Below are 22,388 nucleotides of genomic sequence, written 5' to 3'. Positions count from 1 at the left end.
AGAGTGAGCAAGCGAGAGAACACGAGCGGGGGTGGGGGAGGGGGTGGGAGGCAGAGGGAGAAGCAGACTCTCTCCTGAGCAGGGAGCCTGATGCGGGGCTCGATCCCATGACCTTGGGATCATAACCCAAGCCAAAGGCAGCCGCTTTAACCGACTGAGCCACCCAGGCGCCCCATGAATAAAATCTTTACTTGAGATGTTGTGTCCTGTCACTAAGAAATCACCACTTGGCATTTCTGTTGAAAATCACAGGACTGTCAAATCTTAGTACTGTGGGGGACAGGTGCACAGGGACAGATCCCACAGTGGTGGCGGCTTTGTAAATAATCGGCTGCATACTTTGATTTAAAATGACAGCATCCGATCTTCTGTAAAGTTAACTTGAACCACTCCGTAATGGGGCAGCCATCTCCAAAGACGTCAGCAAACATCTTTCCAAACCTTTCTGTCCCCTGGCCTAACTTTCTTAATCTCGGGCAGCACAAAGCCTTAGAAATGATGGCGCATGTATGCTGTGAACGCTAAAATGAAAGAACGTTGTGGCATTGTGTTTTTCAGGATGGAGCCGAGTACAGCGTGGGCGTGTGCGTCCCTGACTCCTGCGCCGAAGAGGATGTGACTGTGATGTCTCAGTTGGGTAGGTCCGAAAGATACCCAGGGAAACGATTTCCTTCTTGGAGTCAAGAAAGGCCATTCCTTCAGGAATGAACCAACCTTTTCATCCTGATAAGTCTAACACATGGAGAATAGTGGCATTCGGGGGATTTGGGAATGGAGAGGGTAGGATAGGAGGGGAGTAGGTAGGAAGGAGGGGAAAGAATAAAGAGAAGGTAAGGGCTGAATCTTCACACAATCAAACGTAAGATGTGAACAATCTTCCGTCACCCACAGTGGCCCGGGTAGGCCTGAAGAGAGGCGGCGGGCCGTGTCCGGTTTCTGTACTGCGAGTGCTTTCTGCTGGGGCCCGTGTGTGGAAATCTGTCAGCTGCCACGTCCACAGGGCCTTTCTGAGCTGGGATTGGGGCAGCCGATGTGCTGTCAAGGCTTAGCACTAGGGGCCCCGCGTTTGGTCCTGGTTGTCACCTCCCAGCTGTGTGATCCCGGGCAAATCACTTAATCTCCCCACATTTCAGTCACTTCCTCTGCACGGGGAGGGGGGGACCCCGAAGGTCAGAGTGGCTCCGACACTCTGCGGCCTAGCAGGCTCTTCGGACCTTTGCCTCACAGAATGAATACACTTCAGTTCACATGGAAACTGGTTTGGCTTCCTCTAACTCTTTCAAAATGTTCAAAGAAAGAGTTTTAAAGGCCGGAAGTCTTACTGCTAGCGTCTTTTGTTATTTATTCCGGTTATCCAAATAAGAACTTACGCGATCCATTAAAGGGAAGATACTGTTTCTCTACTGACAGAACACTTCTGACACCAAATGTGCGGATTTCCCCCTCACGCTACACAGTTCTGACACTAACTGTCTGGAAAGAGTACTCACCCCATAGGTTAAGGGCACAAGACTGTCTCCCACTTCAGACACCAATCCCAAGTAGTGGGTGCTGTCTGACATGGCTACAAATCAGGGGTTCCCATGGTATTTTCCTCAGGTTTGATAACTGGCTCTCATGGCTCACAGAATACAGAGAAACACTTTCCTATTCCTGGCTGATTGTTAAGGAAGAGCCAAATGGAAGAGATGCACAGGGGAGCTATTGGGAAGGGACTCAGAGCTTCCTCACCCTCTCAGGGTGACCCTCCCATCCCAGCACCTCCACGTGTTCACCAACCCGGAAGCTCTCCGAACCCCTCTGTGTAGGGTTTTCATGGAGGTTCCATTATGTAGGCGCATTTGATTAAATCACCGGCCATTGGGGCCATCGGTGATTGACTCAATCTCCATCCCTCCCGGAGGTGGGGGATGGGGCTGGAAGGTCGAATCCTCTAATCACAGGATCGGTTCCTCCATCAACCAGCCCCTTCCTCCTGGAGTCGTCTTGTTCCCATCAACTCCAGTCTGGTTGAAAGCTTATTGTGAATAAGAGCACACACTCCTCCTACCCCTGTCACTCAGGAAATTCCAAGGGCTTTACGGGCTCTGTGCCAGGAAGCTGGGCTGAAGACCAAATATAGATTTCTTATTATATCACAATATCGCACACGTATTAAACATCTTCTTTTAAGTGTTGATATTGCGGTTAGTTTCCAATAACCTGACACTGTCCTCTGAATTTATGATTATCCCTACAGCTTCGGGTCCAGGATCTGTCTCTCTAGGCAAATATTTTATGTGCTGTTAAAAAGAAAACCAATTGTTATGAATTAAATTTCAATTTCAATTCTGGTTGGCGAGGCCATCAATATCCTAGCAACGAAGAGGAATGTGCAGATTTGTTATGAGATTAGCATTTCAAGCGAATAAATGGCTCGCTAAGTCTGAGTTAATGTTCATTATTATTTAGGAGATTTATCAATTAGCCTAGTTTTGCTGGCTAATGCTAAGCTGATTAGCCAGAGTTGACATTAGAATAAAGTAGAAGGTGAGAGGCTATTATGAATACAAAGATGTCTTGATGATTGTCTTTGAGGACCTGGGAAAAGAAGAGCCCACAGGGGTGGATGTGCGAGGGGACCTTTGTCTGTGCTGCTGAGGCCTTTCACCAGCTTCTGCTGGGAGCTTCTCTGCCCAGGAGAGAAGGGCTCTATCCGGAAAGGATTTCTTGGCTCTTCCCTTTGCAGATGCAGGAGGCGGGGGCACAGCTCAGCAACGGTGGCCTCGCTCACCCAGAGCAGCAGGGCAGGGAGTTCACGGGTGGGGACCGTAGCAGACAGGCCGAGAAGAAATGAGCCCAAGACTGCAGAGAGAGGCAAGACCATGCCGGGAAGGGCAGAAGGTATTGCTTCCAGGCAAAACACCTGCCCCGCGTAGCTGCCATAGGATCTTACGACATTTCAGTCGCCTGACTTGGCATCACTTCTTGAGAATGAAAATATGTCACACCGGGGTGTTGAGAGTGTGGACCCAAAGAAAGGCAACCGCCAAGTAGGCCAGCAAACACTTTATTCGTTGTCTTCTGAGGACAGCGGCCCAGGAGACGGTATTTTAGGTCGCCCTGAAGAATGGCCCCGAAGCCTGTCAGCTCCAGGGGATTCTATCCGGGAGCAAGAGGGGGACACGCTCTTGCAAGCAGTTCTCCAAATACGTGTGAGGCACAAGGCATACTTTGTTTGGTTGTAGAAATCAAGGTCTTCTGATTTCCACGGCTCTGGGGGGCCGCGGGGTTGGGGGGAAGAACCACGCTGGAGGCGGTAAGGGGGCTTGAGCTGGCCAGGGTTAGCGAAGGGGCTGCGGGTGGCACATGGCGAGATGCTGGGGGGAAACAGATCAGACAGAGGTCTCCCCTTCCCCTGCATAGACCTAGAATCTGGCAGTGTAGACACTTTGCTTCGACTGAATGTGCACGGGCCGCCAGCTGGATTTATTTGCTCCGGCAGGATTTAGCACAAGGTATTGGCGCTTGGCCACGGTGCTGCTGGGACCGAGGACATTGAGTCCGGTCGTTTGGTGAGGGCGCACGAGCCCACAAACCCAACCGTCCTCAGGCAGCCCCATTCGAGAGTCTTGGCCTGGTTCCCGGCCTGTGTGCGGCCTCGTCACGTCGCGATCTGGGGGGTCTCTGTGTTAGGAGGCTAGGGCTGCCCCCAACAAAATACCACAGACTGGGGGGCTTAACAACAGAAATGCACCCCTCCTAGTCCTGGCTACTGGAAGTCCGGGTCCCGGTGGTGGCAGGGCTGGTCTCTCCCGAGGCCTCTCTCCTGGGCTTGCTCGCTGGGTGTGTGCTTACATGTGTGTGTCCAAACTTCCTTTGGACAGAGATCAGAATCTGTGATGGCCTCATTTTCATTTAATCACCTCTCCAGAGGCCCTACCTCCAAATACAGGCGCAGTCTGAGGTCCTGGTGGTTAGGGCTGCAACATAGGAATATGGGTGGGTGAGGGGGCACAATTCAGTCTGTAAGAGTCTCTTCTCAGAGACCCTTTGATTTGAGGACCTCCAAGGCCCAGTTCTGTTCTACTCACTCTCTTCCTCTCCTGATGGACGCCTGGCTCCCTGAGTCCTGTGATTGCCCTGAGAGGAGGGTGGGTGCCCTGGGGTCTGGGACAGTGGTGTCTGCAGTGCAGCCCTCAGACCTAGGACCCCACTTTAGGGACCACTCCTCCGGCCTTCCTCTGGCTGTGTCCTCCCCGTGGGATGAGATGTCTGTGGGGTCAGGGGGACATGCCCACCTTCCCCTTCTCTTCCAGTCACACTCTGAGTAACTAGAACCCCAGAATTCCCTGCCCAGCTGGCTGCCAGCCCCCCTCTAAGGGGGGACTATCGGGGAGGGTCAGGGAGGTGGGGCTTAAGTTGTCTGCACTCTGCACGTAAGGCCGCAGGATGGCTCTGGCCAAGCAAGAAGCCAGAACAATGCTCTGTGTGCGTGTGTGCGTGTGCGTGTGTGTGTGACTTCATCTGGGGGCAACCGCTGACCCCCAGAAGGGACTCCCCTGGGGTGACAGAGGTGAAGTCAGTTGGAATTTGCTTCAATCAGCTTCGGGGCCTGTGAGGCAGCTCCCCTAGGATTCAGATGCAGGAAGAAGACCATTTGAGACAACTAGGAACATTTTCCAGCTGCTGTTAGGCCTGGGCTTCTTGAGACAGGAAGATTCAGACCTAAGGAAAAGCGTCCTTTTAAAAACCATGGAAGATGAAAGGTTTAATCTGGAATCCCAGATGTACATTTTACCATTCTGTTCCTTATTCTGCTGTCTTGTACTTCTTGTTACATTCAGGGCCCTAAATTAAATTTTTTAAAGAAGGTTTGTAAGAGTGTAGATAAACTACGAAGCTTTTTGACATCTTGATTTTGGATTTCTCTGTGGCCTCCAGTACATGCTGTGCCATTAAGGCTGACAAAGGAAGGTTCTGGCTGCTGTGGTCTCCGAGGATGCCTGCAGGTCCCCGCAGGGACGCAGCTGGGCTTGGCCTTGTAGGTCTGGGAGGCTGACTTTCTCAGGGCATCCGGAGTCATCAGGCTGAAGGGCCTGGTTCACACGGCCCAGAAGCTCCTGAGTGGTTCCTGGATTAAACAGAAGGCCAGTCGATTCCTTTTAAAATTCCAACGAGGATGGACATGGCAGCTGGTCAGTACGCTTCTGCTTCAGGAGAAGAGTTTATCTGGTAAATTCAAGTAGAACCAGGCAGTAGCTGGCGGGGGTGGGGGGGCATTGATTCAGAGCAAATGGAATCGGATACTGAGGAAACTGCTGCCGTGTCCCCTTTGGGGACCTACTTAATGGAGCACCCTGCCCTCAGCCAGTGCTAAGGACACGGGGACAACTCCTTCCTGTCTCCACCGCTAACAGATCACAATTAAGAATCACAATTAACACATGTTATTAATCTCGTAGTGACATGCTGGGGCATTTCAGACACCCTCTGATCACACTCATGGGAACAATGGGTGTTGGAGGTAGAAGGGACATTAGAAGACATTGTGTCTAACCCATCCTTCCTCATTAGCCAGAGGACGAAATGAGACCCAGAGAGGTGAAGTAACTTGCCCAGGGTCACACAGCAAGCGGGCTCAAACCCAAGCCTCGTGATGCCAGTCGAGGCAATGCGTTGTGGTGAACTGAGGCAGCGTGAGGAACTGAAAAGACCACACTCTTCAGGTTCATACAGACCTGAGTGAGTTCCATCCCTGCCACTTAGCGGAGATAAGACAGGCAGTGATGTTTATTGGGCTCTGGCTGTACCAGGCATTTGCTAAGTGTTTTCTAGTTATCGCTGCATTTGGTTCTCACAACAACCGTATAAGGAACTGTTTTCTCCATTTTACCAAGGGGGAAACTGAGGCACGGAGCAATGAAGTACCTTGTGCATGGTCATATTATAAAGGGTAGATGCAGGCCCTCAAACTGCAGAAACTGTATTCTTAGCCACTCTGCTTAAGGGCATGAACTTATCCGAGGAGAATTGTCCTGGTCTATAGAATAAGGTAAATAATAGCTCCTTGTAGGTTGTTGATGGATTAAAGAGAATGATCAAAATATGTCTCATACCTAATGGGCACGTAATATTTTATTTTTTTGGTATTTATTATGGCCGTTGCTATTTAATGAAAACGTACTGTGTCCGCCAATGTCTGCTGAAGTTTTGGAAGCTCCCTGGTCCTGTGGTTCTGAGTGTGCATCCTGATTGACAGCACGAGCACCTGGTTTCTTGTTAGAAGTGTGAATTCTCAGGTCCCCCTGCCCCAGACCTACGGCATCAGCCCTCAGGAAGGGGAGCAGGGAGCAATCTGTGGCGAAACCCTCCAGGTAATTCTGGGGCACTCGAAAGTTCAGGACCACGGCCCTCATCTTGCCACTAATATCCCGACTAACTCCTTGCAATGACCATTAGCTGTGCCCTGAGTCGGTGCTTCTGAGTTTCCATTTTAGACCGCACCTTTCCCCAGCCTGTGGGCTTCCGTTGTATTTTTTCATCTCACATTGCATTTCTCTCTCTCTCTTGTGGGGAACCTGTTTGCAAACAGATTTGAGATCAATGGCACCTTTTAGGATTGTCCTTCCCAGCACTGTGCCGGAAGAGGATGCGGGAGTCTGGGCGGGCTTCGAAGTCTGGAGAGCACGGTCCACACCGCGAGGGGCTGAGTTCCTCCTTCCGTGATTCTCAGCATCCTCGTGCCTTATTTTCCCCATCTGTACATCAGATATATGAAAAGCCAGCTGCCCTTTTTAATGTCAAAGTTTTGTTTTGAAATAATAGATATGAAAGCTCTTGGAAAAGTATATTTATGGCAAAATAAAGTATTATTAATACAATCTCTCTTTTTTCCCCTTGCTAGATATTTTAAGATTCAGAAATACTTCCTTTTTGGCCCCTTCCCTCTCTCTCTTTACAATGAATTCCTCCTCATCGGACATGGGTGTGGCTAGATGCGCTGCTGGAATGTTCCCCTTCGACACCTTTGTTGCTGTGTGTCTGTGAGTATGGGCATCTGAGGTCCCGGGTTGGGATGTGTATGTCGGGGCTGTGTTATCAGCTTCCACTCACCAATGGTGCATAGTCGTTTAATTTTCATTCCTGAGTGATGTCTGGCCAATGCTCCACGGGAGATCGCCCTGTACCTTAAATGAGAACGTTCGGAAGTGTCCAAGAGGAAGGCTGGCCACACCCACATGTGACTGAGTTTCAGAGTCACTGAGAAATGTATCCTGTCCCAAAATAGTCCTGTTCCTGTCATGTTCTTCTGAAGATGAATTTCTTCTCTCTGAGGCATGGCTTCTCCCACAAAGCCCTCAGCATTCCCGCCTGTTACTTTTTCTTTGCATCATGCATTGGTCCTCGGGACAAACTAATAGAATTGCTGGCCTGTAGCTGGAATTGTTGGTAAGAGGCTTTCCTGAAAACCTCACTTATATAACCGCCACCCCCCAGATGTCCATGTCTGTAGCACCCCGTCACCCGCATCAAAGGCGAGCTTTATAAAAACTAGTACTAGTTTGATAGATTACATACATTGGTTTAATGAACATTTTAAAAAACTTAGTAACAAGGAGTTGTTTCCCGCAACTTTTTCTGCTATTCCTACTTTTCACTCCTGTTTCTACATCTCTGTGAGCGAGTTGGGTTCTTACTGATTTTGAAACTATGTAATGTAGATGAAAGATACGAATCCTTAGTCGTATCAGCTACAAGTATCTTCCTCAGTGTTTGGGTTGCTTTTGTTTATGTTTTTTTTTTTGTTTTGTTTTTTGTTTTTTTACAATTATAATAAGGAATTTAGTGAAATCCATTCATCTTTGACTTTATCATTGCTTTCATTCTTTATTCGAGAACGCCACTCCCACCCCTTGAAACTGTTAGGTATTTATCTGTATTTTAGTCGGGGGCTTGAGTGGTTTGTTTTTCACTGGGCTGTTTTCTCTGATGTGCCCGTGGCGTTGGTGTGAGAGGCTTGGTCACACCTGTCTTTTCCCTGCAGGTGCCTCACCTTGCTGGGCGTCTCCCTGCCCCTGGCCGGGACTGTCTACGTGGCAGTCAGGGAGAGGGGGTCCGACGGCAGGGCGCCAGCCGCGCCTCCGGCCACCGACGGGAGTCTGCCTTTGAGAGAGACGCAGAGGAGTGAACCGAGCAGCAGACCAGGTTGCCCGGCCCATCTCTCGCTATCAGGAGCCCCGAGCAGAGGAAAAAGTAGGCATTTTAAGAAACTATGACCATTCACGAGAGGCGACTTAGATGAGTGGCAGTTGGAAAATAAATCCAGTCTGGTGAACGCCCCGCGGCTGGTAAATGCCAGCGTGAGGCTGGGTCCCTGCTCTTTACAATTCGGTGTTTGTGCGCTATCAGAGTGTTGAGGCGAGGTCGCTGAAAACGCTGCTTTCTTTCTCGGGTACAATTCTCCAGTGTGTCTTTGTGCTACCCAGTGACTCGGTCAGAACAGAGCTTGGGTTTCAGTGGAGTAATCCTTTAGAGAACAATTCCATGACCCCAGTGTCTATTTTCAGTGTCACGGCTACGCAGATGACTCACAGAACCCTCCTGGCATGGCTAAGGTGAAGGATTTATGTACAGATCGAAGCCGGGGGGTAAGAGCGCGGCTGGTTAAAGGCTGGCGGAGGGCGGCTGAGCCCGAGCTGGATAACCTCCTCCGTGAAGGGAGAGCGGGATGGCAGTTCGCGGTCGGTCACCTTGTGTTGTGTGTCAGTGAAAAATCAGGAGCGAACCTCCTCCGTGAAGGGAGAGCGGGATGGCAGTTCGCGGTCGGTCACCTTGTGTTGTGTGTCAGTGAAAAATCAGGAGCGTTTCCTTCATTTCCGCCCGCCCATATGGCAAGGCAAAGACCACACACACACACACACACACACACACACACACATACACGCAGACTCTGAAACAAGAATAGCATCCTTGTGCAAACACCTGTAGAGCGTGGGCAATCGTGTCCAGCAGGTGCACATCATTGACCTTCCCTTCTGCCAACTAAGGGGATAAAAATAAGACACAATTTCAATGAATGGGCCAAAAGATTATGAGTACGTGATCAGGTAGCTTTGGGGACTAGGTCCACTGTGGAGGGCACGGTGATGATTTTATCCGACCCTGTTTGGATCTTCAGGCAAACCCCAAAACAAATGTTACACCACCACAAACTCCCAACAGCAAGGAAAGCAACACAAAGCCTGTGTGTGTCAGGATAATGGGACAGAAGAGCTGAGAACGCTTGCCCTCTCTCCCAAGTCAGAAGGCGCCCGCTGGCCCGGCGGTGCCTCAACACCCATTGTCATCGTGGGAAGCGTTCATTGTTAGGCCCCTGCACGGAGTCAGTCCCTGCTGCTCTGTAATTTCTACTCACAGGCCCTCGTTTGGCCCTTCGACTTAGTCTTGTTTCTATTCCACCACATCAGATACTGGGGACAATTATGATGGGCTCCCCCAAGTCTCAGAGCCCCTCAGTGTCTCCTCATGTGACGTGGTTCAAGAACTCGGCTCCCCAGCTGCCACGTGGAAGGTTTCATGGGCATGGCAGAAAGAGCCCATGCTTAGCGATCGTCGATCAAACCTGCCTCGGTTTCTAACTCTGCCCTTGGTCAGGTTGTTTGACTTCTAGGAAACTCGGTCTCCACATGCGTAAAATGGGGACATACAATGGGATTTGTCAAAGGAATTAAATGAGATAATGTGAACCATCCTCCTCATGATTCGTTGCTCTTTTCCTAATTCTCTACCCTGAAGCCAGAGCGGGGGAAGGGGAGCAGCTTCAGTTGGCCAAGTCCTCTCACTAACACTGACCTTGCTGAGGTCAGCTGGGTTCCAGGCACCTGCCACATGCTTCTAGTTATCAGACTGAGGGTGAGCCTACAGTCCCCAAAATTCTCTATTGCCTAGCATGAGTGGGAAGGCTGAGCCGTGGAGCCTGGCGTTTTAAGACCAGATCGCAGGGCTTTAGACAGACACACCTGGGATGGTGTCAGCAATGAGCCACCGAAATGTTAGGGTTCTAGCCCAAAATAGGACTCTCTATGATCGGGATATGAAGGTTATGTTAGCTTTTTCAGCAGCTACGCTTGAGTGTGCCTTCAAAAGATATACGGGGGGCGGTTTCCGTGTTCTGTTGCTGTAGCAATTTTTTTGTATTTAATGCCATCAGAGTAAAATATCACATCCTGAATGGTTGGAAACAAAAGTCGAGATGGAGAGAGCCCCAGGATCAACATCTTTTTCCTCTCCACTTTTATACTCAGCAGCGAGTCAAATCAACATAAGACTACCGTGTCTTCTAGAAGTTTAAAGCCAAATTGGGTATTTCAGATTCCTGGATCTTTATCCTCCACATAATCATTGCATTCGCTCAGAGCGGTTTCCTGTTACATGAGCCTGTCCTTTCCTACTTAGATGAGAAAAATACGAGCCTGTGTTTGAGGAATTTTCCATGAATTAAATAGGTGTGAATTTCAGCCCCTGGAAGTCAAGGCTCTTCATCTGTGGTGTGTCGCTTGAAGCAGGCTCACAGTAATAATCACTGAGAAAATCCAAAGGGGCCGCAAGATTTTCCAAAGCACCGTCACCCCCCCCCTCCCCCGTGGTTCTCTAACTTCGGTGAGCATCAGAAGCGCCTGGAGGGCTTGTCACAGCCCAGGTTGCTGGGCCTGACCCTCAAAGATTCTGAGTCAGTAGGTCTGGGGTGGGGCCTGGGACTGTGCCTTTCTAACAGGTTCCTAGGCAATGCTGAAAATGCTGGACTGGGGACCCCGAACTTGGAGAACCACTGACCGCATGCGTCATTTCAGCTGATCCTCCCATGCTCCTTCAGCTTCTCCTTTCCATTTACAAATGAGTACAGGGGGCTCAGAGAGGCTGTCCTCCCCATAGACCAGTTATTTTCTGATGGTATGAGAAGCTGCTACTAGTTAAGTTCACCCACAAGTAGAATTTAGATGGAAAAAAAATGAAATGGTAGCAAAATATATTCAGTACTCACTTGCCAAGGTAGGCATCAGGCCAGATGTTTGACAAACGGGCTCAAATGTTCCCAGGAGCCCGGCCAAAAAGCGTGCTCAGCTTAAAAGTGAGGGAAGAGGTCCTGAGAGGTGGAAGAGTGGGGGGACCTGGGCAGAGCCAGGGGCCGCATCTCTCCATGTGGCACGTGGCTTCTCAGGAGCCGAGGGGAGCCGGGACTCAGGGCTAGGACACGGCTGATCGTGCCGTGCCAAGTGCTGGTGAGTGAAAATCTGTCTGTCTGACAGGGTGAGCTCCGTGCCTTCAGGCAGGCCCATTGGAGACTGACCCCGGGGGAAAACCTCGTATTTACAGCTGCAGCCTCAGAAAGTTTGGCAATTACATTTTCCCATTTAAGAAATTGATTTAGATTTCCAGCTGCTGGTTATAAGCCAGATCTCAGTTGTAAATAAGTCTCAATTCTGCCATGTTGCACCTGCGACGTTTAAGCACCAAGCCACATCCGAGAGAAAACAGGAGTCCCTTGGAATGGCTTGAGCCTTTCTTTGGAGGTTCCTGGTTCACAATTCCAGCTATTTGGAATTAATCTCAGTGAGTCCAATTAAAATTTTTTAAAAATTAGAAGAATAAGTGAAGTGGAAGGGATTAAAGCAATAGGACTTAACTTAGTCAACACAGCAGCTCTGATGCCATCTCATTTGTTCTTCGTGATAATCCTAAAATTGTAAGATCTACTTTGATTCCCATTTCGTAGATGTGGAGACATAGGCACAGAGAGGTTGACTCACTTGCCAGAGGTTACAGAGCGTCTACCAGAGGACAGCCAGGTTCAGAGCCAGGAGCAGCTAACTATAAGGCCAGCGCCCCTGGCTGCTGTGCTGTGTGCCCCTCTGTTATCATCCCTGTACTTGACAGGTAGGGATGTTGTTGGCAAGTAGTTCATTCTTGGGAGGACAGAAGGAATGCTATTCCAAGTGGAATGCTGGCTTTATGGAGCATGTCCTTTGTGAATGATGTCTAAGTCCCCCTCCCCTTTGTAAAACAGGGCTGGGGGCAGGGGGTGGGCTGGGGCAGCGTATTAAGTGCATGGCAGTGTGGGCGCCGACCGCAGGTCCAGCATGTTAGTGCAAGTCAAGGTTTACGGGGGAGGGCGACCCCATCCGAAGGTGCACAGATAGATCAAGAGGGGACCGTGGAGAACTGGGTTGAGCAGTCCTGGGTCACAGCCAAGGAGTGTCTGTGTGACAACCAAGATCACCGGTGTGTGTGTTTTGACTCTTGTCTGTGGGGCAGCGTGTGGCCTGATCTGGCTTTCAGGGTGGACGGTAACACCTGTGCTCTTGTCCAGGATTTCTAGGAGCCATGGAGCATGCTCTGAAATGCTTTTCTTGGCAGAAGAACGTGCCGGCCCTCTGGACGAGAGAGACGCCAGGAAGCTCGTGCTCTGTGCTGAACGGCGTCCGAGTTCTGAGTCTCCTCTGGATCATGTCGGGGCACACCAGCCAGATGACTGCATGGCTGTCTTTGGGTGAGAGGCACCGATGAGTCTCTAGGAGCAGTCGAGGAAGAGAGACGCTTTCCTGTGCGGGGAGCCTGTTGGGTCAGGGGGTGCGGAGGCTGCAGCCTTCCCCACGAGCAGCCTTCCTCCTGTCTTAGAGCCACAGCCATGACCGCCCCCCAGTGAGTTTCCCAGGCCAGTGCCCGGTGGTCGCTTTACCTCCTCCTGGGTGTGAGTCAGGCCTCTGACGAACAGGTGAACAGCGGTATCTGAGGATTGCATACTCCTTGTCCAAAGGGCTGGATTCCTTCTAGTAATGATTGATGAATCCAGAAACTGATGTTTCTTTCACCTGGAAAAATAGCCAAGCATAAATAAATATTGTGCACTGGTGTTAAAGTGTTTCCCGGCCCGCTGTCTGTTGCCTCGCTCCCGAAGCACCGCCAGAAGGAGCAGCCCTTTATAAGTGGGGCCAACACGTGGGGCAGAGTTGAGGGGAGGGGCCAGATTGCTACAGATCCCAGGCGATCTGCAGCAGCCCGTGGCGGGGTGATGCTGTGTGCCCCCGAGCCGTGGGCCCTGTGAGAGCAGGAAGCAGCTCAAAGCCTTGGTACCATGCCATGGTAGGCCCTTTAAGTGCCTCTGTCACCACTTCTCATGCCAAGCTCCTGTCCCCTCGCAAGTTGTGGGGCTGCACGAGATCCTCCTAATGCTATGAAAGTTGAAGGCGTCTCTCTTGCTTGTTCTGAAAACATATATCACATGACTTTCTTCCGGGAAACAAAAAGATATCGTTTTCCGGTTTGTTGCAGATAACGTGCTCGAGTGGAAAACCAGAGTGCTTAAAAACCCACTGTACCTTTACTCTCGGAGCGGCCCGTTCTATCTTGGGGTTGACACATTCTTCCTGGTGAGGTAATACGGTGTTTTCCCTGCTGTTGTACATGTTGCTGTTTGTCTGGGGAGATGTGCGTGTGTGTGATGCCATCACCACTTTAGTGAGAAAAAGTGAATGGCTCACACTTATTTACTCACCTGGCCTTTGCTTCTGTCCTACTGTAAGTAGTACTCTTGTCATCAGCTCCTCTCTTTTGTATCTTCAGTTTGTTAAATGAGTTAGGGTGGCTCTCGAAAATTTTTTTAAGATTTTATTAATTTATGAGAGAGAGAGAGAAAGAGTGAGAAAGAGCATGAGCAGAGGGGAGGGGCAAAAGGAGAAGCAGGCTCCCCACTGAGCAGGGAGCTCGATGCAGGGCTCAATCCCAGGACCCCGGGATCATGACCTGAGCCAAAGACAGATGCTTAACCAACTGAGCCACCCAGGCGCCCCTCTAAATTTTTTTCTTTCTTTCTTTCTTTCTTTCTTTCTTTCTTTCTTTCTTTCTTTCTTTCTTTCTTTCTTTTTTACAAAAGGTGATTTTATCTGAATCAAAATTGTTTATTTCAGTGGTTCTCAAATTCTGGTCCACGGACTGATGCGAATCCGTGATAAAGTTGCCAGTTCTCACCGGAGTGAAATGTGACCACATCTGAAAAGGGTGTGACATTTCGTAACGCTTTCTTTATGTAAATGAACTACGGAGAGGTGCGCTGCCTTAATCGTGGGATGAACGGCGGCACTGTGTTCAGAGCCGTAGCATCACCTCACTTCATCCTCACCATGTCCCCCGACAGGGGCCACTGGTAAAATCCCCATTTTCTTCTTTTTTGGTGGCGAAGGTGAAATGCACATAAATTAAGCCCCTCAAGTGAGCAGTTCAGTGGCATTTAGTACGTTTCCAGGTTTGTGCAACCAACCGCTTCTAGCCAGTTCCAGAACATGGGCAGCACTTCAAGGGAGACGTCACACCCGTGAAGCAGTTATTCCCCACTCCCCACCCCCCCATTCCTAGAAATCCGCTCTCTGAATCTGTGGATTCACCTCTTTAAATATTTCGTATCAATGGGCCACACGGCGTCTGGCCTTTACGTACCCGGCTTCTTCTCCTTGCTGTTTCCCAGGCTCACGCACGTTGTGACACAATTCAGTACTTCCTTCCTTCTTGTGACCCAGTGATATTCCACTGTATGGCTGGACTACCAAATCTCTACTTTAAAGGCAAGACCACTGAGCCTGAGGGAGACAGTCCTGGTGTGGACCAGCTATCCAAACCCAGGCAGTCAGACCCTGGAGTCCATGTTCTCAGTCACTGTGCGGACCCGCCTCTCCCTCTTTTGGGTTGAATGTCTCTTCCTTCACAGGGAGATGGTGACAGTAGACGGCAGTGGCTTTCATCAAATGCTAGGCGTTCATCCGTCCAACCATCGTCCACTGACCACCTGTTTGCCAGGCATCGTTCTAGGCCCTGAGGGTACAACCATGGATAAAACACACAAGGACTACTTGAGGTGTTCCCATCAGTGTGTGTGTGCGTGCGTGTGTGTGTCCAGCAATAAGCAAACAAATAAACAAGAAAAAATATGGTAGTAATAAATACTAGGAAAGAATAGAACAGTGGTTGTGAGAGCGAGCAGGTAGCTGTTTAGACTCATCGGAGCAGCCTTGTCTGTTGAGGGGCTGCTGGATCTGAGTGGCGAGAAGGAGCCGGCCATGGGACAAATCCAGGATGGGAAAACTTCAGGCAAAGGGAGGCAGTAGTGGAGAAAAGCTAAGGGGAGGGAGAGAGACAGAGAGAGAGACAGAGCGCCTTGTTAAAGGAGCAGAACGAAGACTGAAGCATAGAGAAGGTGGGGAGAGAGGGAGGAGAGGAAAGACAGCGAGCCAGGCAGGGCCAGACCACAGAGGACCTTGTAGCAAGACTCAGGAATTTGGACTTCAGTCTTGGTGAAACAGGAAGTGATTGGATAGCTTTCATTTGAAAAGTGATATAATTTGACATTTTATTTATTTTATTTTATTATTTAAAAAAAAGATTTTATTTATTTATTTGAGAGAGAGAGAGAGTGCACGAGCAGGGGGAGCAGCAGGCAGAGGGAGAAGCAGGCTCCCTGCTGAGCAGAGAGCCCAATGCGGGCCTCAATTCCAGGACCCTGGGATCAGGACCTGAGCCAAAGGTAGACACTTAATGACTGAGCCACCCGGGTGCCCCTCATCTGACATTTTAAAAATGATCACTCTGGTCCTGGTTAATAACAGACCTAAGGAAGGCAGGGATGGGAGCAGGGAGAACAATCGGGTGCCCTTGGCTGTACTTTGGATGCGAAACGATGAGGGGCCTGTGGGGTGGTGGGCAGGACAGAGAGAGAAGGTCACGTTCAAGATGGGCTTTAGAGGTGGAATTGTCAGGACCTGTTGCTTATCGGACATGAAGAATGAGAAAGAGAGGACTTGAGAAGGATTTCTGGTGTGGCTCAGTAACTGAAGAAAAGAGGGGTGATGCACGCTGAGTGGAAAGACTGGAGGGGTCTGGAGGGAGAATCAGGCCTTCTGTTGGAATTGAACTGTCCCGACCACATGAAGATAAAGGGAGCTCGTGGACACCCACGTGGAGGCGTGAGGTCAGCCTGGGCTCTGGAAGCCTGGAGCTCAGTGGACATGTCAAGGCGAGAGATGGGAACTTTGGAGCCCTTGGGTTACGGGCAGCATGGAGGCCACGGAGCTGAATCAGAGGCCGCTGGGAGGAGGGCAGAATGACGGATCAGGGGGCATGCTAAGGTTCCCTCTCGCCCCAGGCTGGAGAAATCGGGGAGGAAGGAGAGCCCCCGAGGGTCCGAGAATGAGTGAGCAGTGAAATGGGAGGACAGGTGGGACAACACAGGGACCAGAGAGCCAAGACAAGAAAGTGGTTGAGGAGGGAAGGGCGTCGTCGCCGCTGGGCCCACGCTCTGGGAGCTGAATGTGCCAAGAGGTGCCCTCTGCGTTTGGCAGCACGGAGGCAGAAACGGAAGTGACAGCCTGACAGGTGGGGCGGACTGCAGACTGTGCCTGGGGGCTGCACGGCCGGCGGGAGCAGGTCGGTCCCAGGTAAGAGAGGAGATCCAAGACTGTCTACATTATATGCCGGGAACGACCAAAGACAAGCCACGCGGGGACGGGGGGATGGGAGTTGGCCAGACGAGGGAGCAAGCTTCTCACGAGTGCCACTTAGTTTTTTAAATTTTAAAGTCTGTGAAATGCCAAAGGTATGCACCAGCGAACCACCAGATCAGGAGAGAACCTGCTGGCAAACAGGGGGAGCCACAGAGGCTGACGGGCCATCCTTTCCCGCGGCACTTATTTCCCAGACCCCGGTGGCTTGTTTCCTCTCCTCCTTCAGACGTCTGCTCGAATGCTGCCTCCCCGCCAGCCCTGCTGGTCCCCCCTGTTTAAAATGCACCACCAGCACTCTGGACTTCCTTTTCCCGATTTATCTTTCTCTTTATCTAACATACCTAGAGATGCCCTTATATATTCTTCTGTGCTTGTCTCTGTCTCTCCACTGGAATAGAGGGCAGGTCTTTTTTCTGTTTTGTGTCCTGCTGTCACGGATGCTTAAAGCAGTACCAAGCGTGTATACTATTGCTCGATAAGTAGTTGTTGAAATTATTTTTTTCTTCTTTTTTTTTTTTTTTGAAATGATTTCTTAATTGTTTTAGCTCAAGCCTCTGGTATGACGGTTTCTTGGGGGAATGCAGAGAAAGTAGGGTACAGAGTGAGCTGAGACCTGGTCACTAGGGCAGCAGCTCATGCTAGGAGATGGCCAGGGTGACACTTGAGTGACCCAGATAGGCGGGGGTCAAAGGCCACCGTCTCTAGTGATATGGGAACCACTAGGCACCGGACTTTCCAAGAGGGCACACTGGGACTAACCAGGCAGGAAAAGCCCAACTGCGGGAGACCTCGGCCAGCCCCCGGTTGGGTGGGGAGGTCTGCCCAGGGGACAGCATTACGAAGTCCAGAACTCTGTTCCCTGCAAGAGGACTAGTAAGAACAAAGCAAAAAAAAAAAAAAAAAAAAAAAAAAAAAAAAAAAAAGACACCAAATGCTGGATGGGGCTGATTGGCCGAGCTCCAAGCCGTGGGCGGGCGGCTGGCAAGGACGATCAGGATGGCTGGAACCGGAGCCAGAACTCAAGCTGCAGGATTGCCACCAGGAGGGGAGAATGAAGGCCTAAAAAGCCACTGGTCATGCCTGGACTATCGGTGCAAATCTCTGAGACAACGTGGACGCCACTGGGTCAGCCCTGAGATACCCACAACACAGGCCAAGGCTATGAAATTTCCGACGTCCAAGAAAATGAGAATTAGGTGCCCCTTTATTGTAAGGACTACATGTCTGACCCCAGGCTTGCCCTGGGGCCTGGGGAGTGCCGGGCCTCTTATCAGTGGTTCTCAGAGTCTAGTCCCAATGCAGTTGTACTAGCCTCGTCTGGAAGGTTGCTAGAAATGCAGCTTCTCGGGCCCCGTCCCAGGCCCGCTGAGTCATACCATCCGGGCTGGAAAAAGCCCTTGGGGTGCTGCTGCCTCCTGGTCAAGTCCGAGAACCGCAGCGTGAGCCCCGCGGCGTGAGACGCGGAGGACGGCGGAGTGGAAGCCAGCCGCTCCTGACCCAGCCTAAGAGACCAAGACATCTCTCTCTTTTCTGTTTATCTCTGTGTGCTTCTGTTTCTCATTGCCTGTCTCGGTAACTGTTTTCTTCCCCTCCAGCATTCATTTTGTTTACTTGAGAAAGTGCACGTTGGGGCGCTAGCAAGTAACTCTTGATCTCGGGGTCGTGAGTTCGAGCCCCACGTTGGGGGTAGAGATGACTGAAACAGATAAACTTAAAAAAAAAGTACACATATTCTCTTAAATAGAATTTTCATTTGGACAATGGAAATAATACTAAGGGATTCGAGTATCGCCATCGTGCTGGGAGCCTACAGTCTTTTATTCCATACACTATAATTCTAGGAAGTTGCAACGAATATCATGCCCGCCTTCACAGCTGGGAAAGTTGATGTGCGGACACGAAATAATGTGCCCGTGCCCGTGCCCCCGCCCCCCAGCTAGGAAAGTTAGAATCGGAACTGAAACAGAATGTTTGTTTCGGGCCCAAAGTGTGTCGTACCCACCACGCCACTCATATGTTTATATAGTAAAACTAAAGACTCCTGACTCTCGCTGGGGACGGTTGGGGGGATCGCTTTCTACCTCTCCGGCTGACTCCATGCATCTCTACCACAGGACCGTGCTCTTCACCCGTGGGGTCGGGTCTCTGGGTCTTCCCAGCATCCGACAGCGACTTCTCCTGCTCACAGCCTGTTTCCCTGCCAGCCTTTCTCTTTGTCCTCCGGACGAATGGGATGGTGCATGCCCGCCCACAGAGACAGACCCCGATTCATTCTTCCCTGAAATGAAGAGGAGGCCGGGATTAGAATTGGCTGTCCTACCTCCACATCTCAGCACTGCTGTCTACATGTCTCCATCAATTGTGTTCCTATCCTAGTGAATCCGACCTGCTGCGTTTCAAAAGAAACTCATGCTGGCAGAGAACAAAGACATTCTCTAACCCTCCCTGATCCCTTCCAACACACACACAGCCCTCTTTTGCAATAGGAAATGCATTTGTTCCTTAGGGAAACACCCACAAGGATCATTGGCATCCCTGTCAGAAGGTCAGGAAACTCACTCCCAAACTTGCTTGTTGTCAAGTTAGAACTCAGAGACGTAGCCTGTGTCTTTAGCTGAGCATTCTGGGTAACAAATTCGTCATCAGGTATGTTGGTGGAGAATGTTGGTCAACCCACTGAGTCTTTGAGCTTCAATGTCCCTGTTAGGTAAGCCGGGGTGGTAATATCTTCCCTTTCACCAATCACTCGCTCAACAAACACTTATTGCAAAGCAGTCTGGCAATGATCTAGAAGGAAAAGCAACACCATTAGCGAAAGTACTTTGAAAACGATGTGGCTCTCTGAAAGGGGAAGGCTTTGGACGTCATTATTTCAAAAGGCTGATGTGGTAGCTCAACGAGCTGTTCACCAAATATTTCTGGTTCTCTTCCCTCCAGGCCCTTGGTGACTTCCTGGCCCCGCGGCGGTTGGGCAGGAACTAGGTCTGGCCAGCGAGGGGTACCTGGTGTTGCTGGTATGCTGAGAGCTTTAGACACGTCCCTTCTGGGCTAGAGCATTTAATTGTTAGTTTGAAGCCCTCCAGCACCCTTTTGTTCTCTGCCATGGTCGCTGGTGACCTTTTGGAGAGTGGCTGTAACCTTGGCATGGGTCTCCTGGTGGGGACGATGCTGAGCTCCAGGCGACCGGCCGTGTGCGTGCAGCACAAGCAAGAAAAAAAAAACTATTATTGTTTAGTGTTGGAGATAATCTTCTTACTGCAGCATCGCTTACGGACCCTGATAAAGACAGCCCGGTGTATCATCCGATGAACGGTATCACTGAGAAGTCATTCCTGTGACTCGTCTTCTCTCTCTCTCTCTCTCTCAGTGGCTGGTTAAGTGCGAGGTCGTTTTTAAAGATACATCAGAATTCAGACAAAGGAACGACCCTCAGTGTCATACTCAGATACGTCCTCAGCCGCTTTACAAGGTAGGGCTGTCTCATCTTTTCATTCGTTATTGCTGTGTAATCATTTATTCCTTTTTAGTCTTTAGCCCTCCTTTGAAATAATTTTCAAAGAAAAATAAACTGAGACACAGGGTTTTCTTTATAAAGTTGATTTTTGCTGGCTTAATGGCCGTTGCCATTACAAGATAACAATTTTCATGGCATTTGTCCCAATAGAATGTGAACTATATTAAACCAGCAAAAACGTCCTTATTTCTCAGCTGATGGGCAGCAGGCTTCAATACATGTACTGTCAGGTGTCCCTGGAATGTGTCTCCAAAGGGAGAATGTCCATGGTTCCTATAAATTGGTAGTAACTGGGTCCTGTAAATCAGAGTACTAAGGGTAATGATAAAAATAAAATAAGATATAACGAGGAGAGGGGAAGGTGACGCTTGAAACAACGGTCCTTCTGCTCAGAGGGAGGCGGGGAGGATGTGGTCCTCTTTACGAATGTGTGGACAGTTGGGGCAGGAGGGGATACGCTATTGGGACGGAGTATGGAGTCAGTGGGATAGCAGACAGGTAGTGAAGCAATGAAACACACTCTGCTCGGGGAGAAGAGGAAACTCAACTCAGGTAACCCAATACTCCTCTTGTACCTTCTCTAACTCATGGTTTGTTGCTGGCTGAGCTGGGCCAGCTCTCACTGCTTAGGGCCCACGCCTCTCTTGTTACATTTCATGTCAAGGAACAGGAAGGGGGGTGTTGAAATAGTCTTCTGGGCTGGTAAATGGAGTGGGTAGATCTGACTCTAGTTGGTCTGCCTGGGCTTGCATTCTGGCTCAATCTTCTGCCAGCTGTGTGACCCCGAGAAAGTGTCTCAACCTTCCTGTGCTGGAGTTCACCCATCTCAAAAATGGGACGAATAGTGGCACTCACTCCACTGGACTCTTGCGAGGATAAAATGAGAGAATGTGTGCTAAGAACCTAGAAAAGCGTGACACGTAATAAGCCTTCATAAGTACGAGCTGCCATTATTATTCTTGTTGCTACTTGCACCTTGTAACTTTTCTGGTGAATAGGTTAGCAATGAGTCTGAGCTAGGGAATAGGCCTCTATTGATTTCTTTCCACCATGACCTTTGTGGTTTCTTCCAAACACTATTAAATCTAGCCCTTGTCCTGCATGCTTGACAGAGTGCTTATTCTTTCAATATCTTCTGGGTGCCTGGCACTGGGTTTAGCCTATTCTGCTCTGTGGTCTTCTGTAGAGGGACCGGCATTCAGACCAGGGTTTCTTAGTGAGAGAGGCTGATGGGTTGTTAGGGGGTGGGGCGTGGAATGCCATGGCCTGGTGGGTTCTGCCTGGGAAACCCGCTTCAGAAGAAAAGTCCTAGAGCTGGAGATTGAAGAGCAGGAAGTGTTTTAACAGGCAGATAAAGCAGTAGTGGGGGCAGGAAGAGTCCGTGTGTGTGTGTGTGTGTGTGTGTGTGTGTGTGTGAGGCCTTACAGGGCAAGATGGTGGTGAGGATCCCATGAGTAAATTCTTGCAATATCTGGGCAGGACAGCAGGTCTGGGCTGGTGATTGGCATTGGGAATGGAGAGAAGGCAGATCAAGGACACTCGCATTTTCCAGCCTGAACGACATGGCAGGTGGTGGTGATGTTCTTGAGATAGGGAGCTCGGGGAAAGTGGCAGATTGGAGCCAGGAAGAGAGAGTCCACAGCGGGACAAAACTTTGTTGAAAAATCAGGGGAAGCATCCCCAACTGAGTTTGAACTCACTCTGTAAGGTAAACCCAGTGAGAAAGCAGCCACACTCCTAGCCACTTTGCTGTTCTCATTCTTGTCAGCAAAACCCACAGTTATTACTCAAATATGATGGATTGTTTGCCTACTTACCTCCAAGGGGACTGGAAGTAAGATCATTTGTTCACTCACTCTTTCTGTATTTGTGGAGGGCCCCCTGTGTGCCAGAGACTGTTGTAAGCCCTGGGGACCCAACAGTTCATAACCATGCAAGTGCCTTCTGGCCTGGGGTTATGTTCTAGTGAATAGAGATAGACGATCAACAAATAAATATGCAACATTAAGTTGCAACATGCAAATACATTTCTAACAGGTCAGTGCTGGTAAGTGTCACAAGGTGCGAACTGGGAGATGGAGGCACGATGCGCTCTTCCTCTGGAAGGGTAGTCATGGGAGGTGACATTTGTCCAAGGAAATAAAAGAAGGTTCTAAGCAAAAAGAATGCTGTGCGGGAAGAAGGGCCTACATGGGGAGTGGGTGCAGAGAAGGGCACACCGTTGGTGTGTTTGGAAGACCCCAGAGAGCCCGCTAGAGAGGAGGGAGCAGTTAACTTGGAGAACAGAAAGGTGTGAATTCAGAGAGGTGGGGCAGGAGCTCCGCCGGGGGGGGGGGGGAGAGAAA

General features: G+C 50.1%; 1 protein-coding gene across 1 annotated transcript in view; it reads left to right on the top strand.

The window, feature by feature from the left end:
- The window catches only part of LOC103676295 (O-acyltransferase like protein-like), a 58,263-nt gene that overhangs the window by 14,240 nt on the left and 21,635 nt on the right, over positions 1-22,388 (top strand). The window contains exons 3-8 of the mRNA XM_008705459.2: positions 559-637; positions 6,887-7,025; positions 8,027-8,235; positions 12,350-12,529; positions 13,312-13,414; positions 19,897-19,998. Coding sequence (XP_008703681.2) covers positions 559-637; positions 6,887-7,025; positions 8,027-8,235; positions 12,350-12,529; positions 13,312-13,414; positions 19,897-19,998 — 812 coding nt within the window. The remainder of the gene's footprint in view (positions 1-558; positions 638-6,886; positions 7,026-8,026; positions 8,236-12,349; positions 12,530-13,311; positions 13,415-19,896; positions 19,999-22,388) is intronic.

Source organism: Ursus maritimus, unplaced genomic scaffold (assembly GCF_017311325.1).
Source record: "Ursus maritimus isolate PB19 unplaced genomic scaffold, ASM1731132v1 scaffold_18, whole genome shotgun sequence".
NCBI classification, from domain to species: Eukaryota; Metazoa; Chordata; class Mammalia; order Carnivora; family Ursidae; genus Ursus; species Ursus maritimus.
The sequence above is the reverse complement of the archived record's forward strand: the minus strand, read 5'-3'. Positions and strand labels throughout refer to the sequence as shown.